We start from the raw sequence: 3,229 nt of genomic DNA on the forward strand, positions 1-3,229 counted from the left end.
TAGTTTCCAATGTGGTAGTCCAGGTTGAGAGCAGAATCGGCTCAACATGCTTGCGGTGAATGCCAGGTCGGGACGAGTAGCGTTGGCTAAATAGATTAGTCCACCGACCAGTTCCCTGTATGGTGTATTTTGCATCTTTAAGAATTCCTTTTCTGTTTTTGGTCGATCTTCTTTGGTGATCTTGACGCCTTGTTCGATGGGGGTCGATGCTGGCTTGCAATCTTGCATTTCAAACTTCGCGAGCAAGTCGTTGATGTACCTGGTTTGAGTAAGTTTAATTTTTCCTGTGGGCCCGTCACGTTCTACGTTTACACCTAAAATATTACTTAATGGGCCTAAGTCGTTCATCTTGAACATCTGCTGCATTTGTCGTTTTCTTTCATTTAATTTATGAATATCGCGCGAACCTATTAATAAGTCGTCAACATAGACAATAATTATTACGTCGCTTTCTGCATCGCTGTCTACATATACACATGGATCCGTTTGAGTTTTCTTCATGCCGATGCTTGACAGGTAAGTATCCAGCTTCTTATACCATTCACGGCCAGATTGCTTTAGGCCATAAAGTGGCCGTTGTAGAGAGCATACTTTGTCCTCTTGACCCTTGATTTCGAGACCTTCCGGCTGGTTCATCTAGATAGTTGTGGACAGGTCCCCTTGGACGTATGCGGAGATGACATCCATATGGTGTACGTGCATTTTATTTTGGACACTTGCAGCTAAAAAGGTGCGAATAGTTTCAAATCTTGCTACGGGTGAGAAAACTTCTCCGAAGTCTATTCCTTTTCGCTGCTCATTTCCGCGTACTACCAGTCTTGCTTTATAGCGGTCAATTTCTCCGTTTTGCTTGCGTTTTAACTTAAATACCCATCTATTGGATAAAATTCTAGCGTCCTGCGGACGTTCCACAAGCGTCCATGTATTATTTTGTATGAGTGAATTATATTCATCTTCCATCGCTGCTAGTCATAAATCTTTATCTTCCCTGTTGTAAATGTCTTCTACGCTGTCGGGTTCATCGAGATCCTTTTTGTAGGTAAGATTAGTTGCCTCTTGGAATAATTTTCTTGGTCTTCCTGGTCGGCCGGTTCGTTGGACTCGGGGCCGTCCGGGACCTCGTTGGTAAGTATCTCGTATTCCTTCGTTTTCGAAGGATTCCGCCTTCGGTGAGGTCGCATAATCTTCCGTGTTGTCTTCTTTGATGTCCTGCCTTTCAGTCTTGGAGACTGTTGAATGTGGTGTTTCCTTCTTCGCGTGTTGCTCGACGGTTCCCAGGATATCTGTAGGTGCTTCAAAGTAATCGTTGGTTCGCCTGTTTTCTTTACTTAATTTTTCATGAAAACGCACATCTCTTCGTTTAATGACTTTTCTAGTCTTCGGTTTCCAAAGGCGATAAGCCTTTGATTCTTCAGAATATCCGACTAAAATGTATTCTTCTCCTTTGGGTTCAAATTTATTGCGTTTACCTTCTTTGTTCAAGGCGATTACTTTGCTTCCAAAAATGCGCATGAAACCTACGTATGGTTTCGTGCCGGTCCATGCTTCCGTTGGTGTAATGTTCCCAAGTTTTCTTGATGGGCATCTATTTCTTATAAATGTAGCTGTGTTTATCGCTTCGCCCCATAAGCTTTTTGGTAGATTTGATTGTATCAGCATGCAGCGAGCCATTTCCACAAGAGTGCGGTTCGCTCTTTCGGCGATTCCGTTTTGTTGTGGAGTGTATTCCACACTTAATTGTCGTCCAATACCTTCGGTTTCAAGATATTCGGTGAATTCCCTTGATACATATTCTTTGGCGTTGTCGGTGCGGATCTTTTTGATTGGGCAACCGGTTTCTTTTTCAACTCTTTTCTTATAAATCCTGAAGGCGTTCAGAATGTCTGAGCGCTTCTTTAGCATGACCACTTGCGTATATCTTGTGTGATCATCTATAAATGTTGCGAAATATTTCGCTCCTCCTATGGATTCAACGTTAAAGGGACCACAAATATCTGAATGTATTAATCCGAGTTTTTCTTTGGAGTGGCTCGTCGACTCGGTATACGGTAATTGATGGATCTTCGCTTTGTCGCATACTTCACAGTTTAATTTTTCTCGTATGGGCTCCATGTTCATATTTTGGACCATTTCTTCTCGTTTCAGTTTATTGAGATCCTGATAGTTTAGATGTCCATATCTCTCATGCCATCTAAGTTGTTTTGTGTCTTCCGGGGTAGAGTCCAGTGCGGTGGCATTGTTCGCATCCATATGTGCGGGGCTCGTAACGTATAAATGGCCTTGCCTCTTTGCTCTAATTGCCACAGTTCCATCTTTGCGCTTGACTTCTGCAAAGTCTTTAGTAAATACAACGGTATAATCGTTGTCTGTCATGCAAGATATTGAAAGCAAATTGTTCCGAAATTCAGGAACTAAGAGGGTATCTTGTAATTTTAGATGGCTTATTGCGTTTCCTCTAGATTTTACACTTAGCTTTACTGTGCCTGTTCCGGCTGGCCTCATGCTTTGGTTGGTTGCAGTAAATACTTGGCAGCCCGCGTCTTCAGTTAGTTGAAGAAATTTCTTCGGATCGTTGCACATATGACGCGTGGCTCCGCTGTCCAGGCACCATTCATTTGAGTGATGCGCTTCCAAGGAGAGTACGGCCGCAGACATCGCATCCTCCGCGTTTGCTTTGTGCGTCTGTCTCTTTTCGCTTCTGCAATCCGCTGCACGGTGTCCTACTTTGTCGCATTTAAAGCATTTTCTTGAAAACTTTAATTTATTTTTAGAATCCCGCGGGTTTTGCTTAACATATTTATTAAATGATTTAAATTTGTCTTTAGCAATTAATGCGTCGTTTTCCTCTTGAGTGCTGTGATTGGCATCTCGTTCTTTTTGTCTCGCTTCCTCTTCTATCAGTTTGGATTTCAGAGCTTCTACGTTTGGTATAGCATCACGTGATTCGATGGCAATACAAAAGTTTTCATATTCAGAGGGCAGAGAATTCAGAATCATTATAGATTGCAGCTCGTCGGGTATGTCTATTCCTGCTTCTTTTAATTTTTCCGAAATGTCACAGAAAGAGCTAATGTATGACGTCATGCTCTGTGCCGAATCTTTTCGCATGCGGTAAAGCTTTTTGTATAAGCTGGCTTTCCTTACCGGACCCCTTGACTCATATAGTTGTACTAATAGGTTCCATGCCTCCTTTGCTGACTCGGCTCGTTTGATATGGCTCAGTTGACTG

The 3,229-nt window shown here is 42.6% G+C and overlaps 1 protein-coding gene across 1 annotated transcript; it reads right to left on the reverse strand.

Moving 5' to 3' along the window:
• Positions 1-636: 636 nt before the first annotated feature.
• Positions 637-960, reverse strand: LOC139104808 (uncharacterized). The gene has a single exon (XM_070660520.1). The coding sequence runs from the start codon at positions 958-960 to the stop codon at positions 637-639; it is 324 nt and encodes a 107-aa protein (XP_070516621.1).
• Positions 961-3,229: the final 2,269 nt, after the last annotated feature.

The sequence above is a fragment of the Cardiocondyla obscurior genome, linkage group LG08 (assembly GCF_019399895.1).
Source record: "Cardiocondyla obscurior isolate alpha-2009 linkage group LG08, Cobs3.1, whole genome shotgun sequence".
In the NCBI taxonomy this organism is placed as follows: domain Eukaryota; kingdom Metazoa; phylum Arthropoda; class Insecta; order Hymenoptera; family Formicidae; genus Cardiocondyla; species Cardiocondyla obscurior.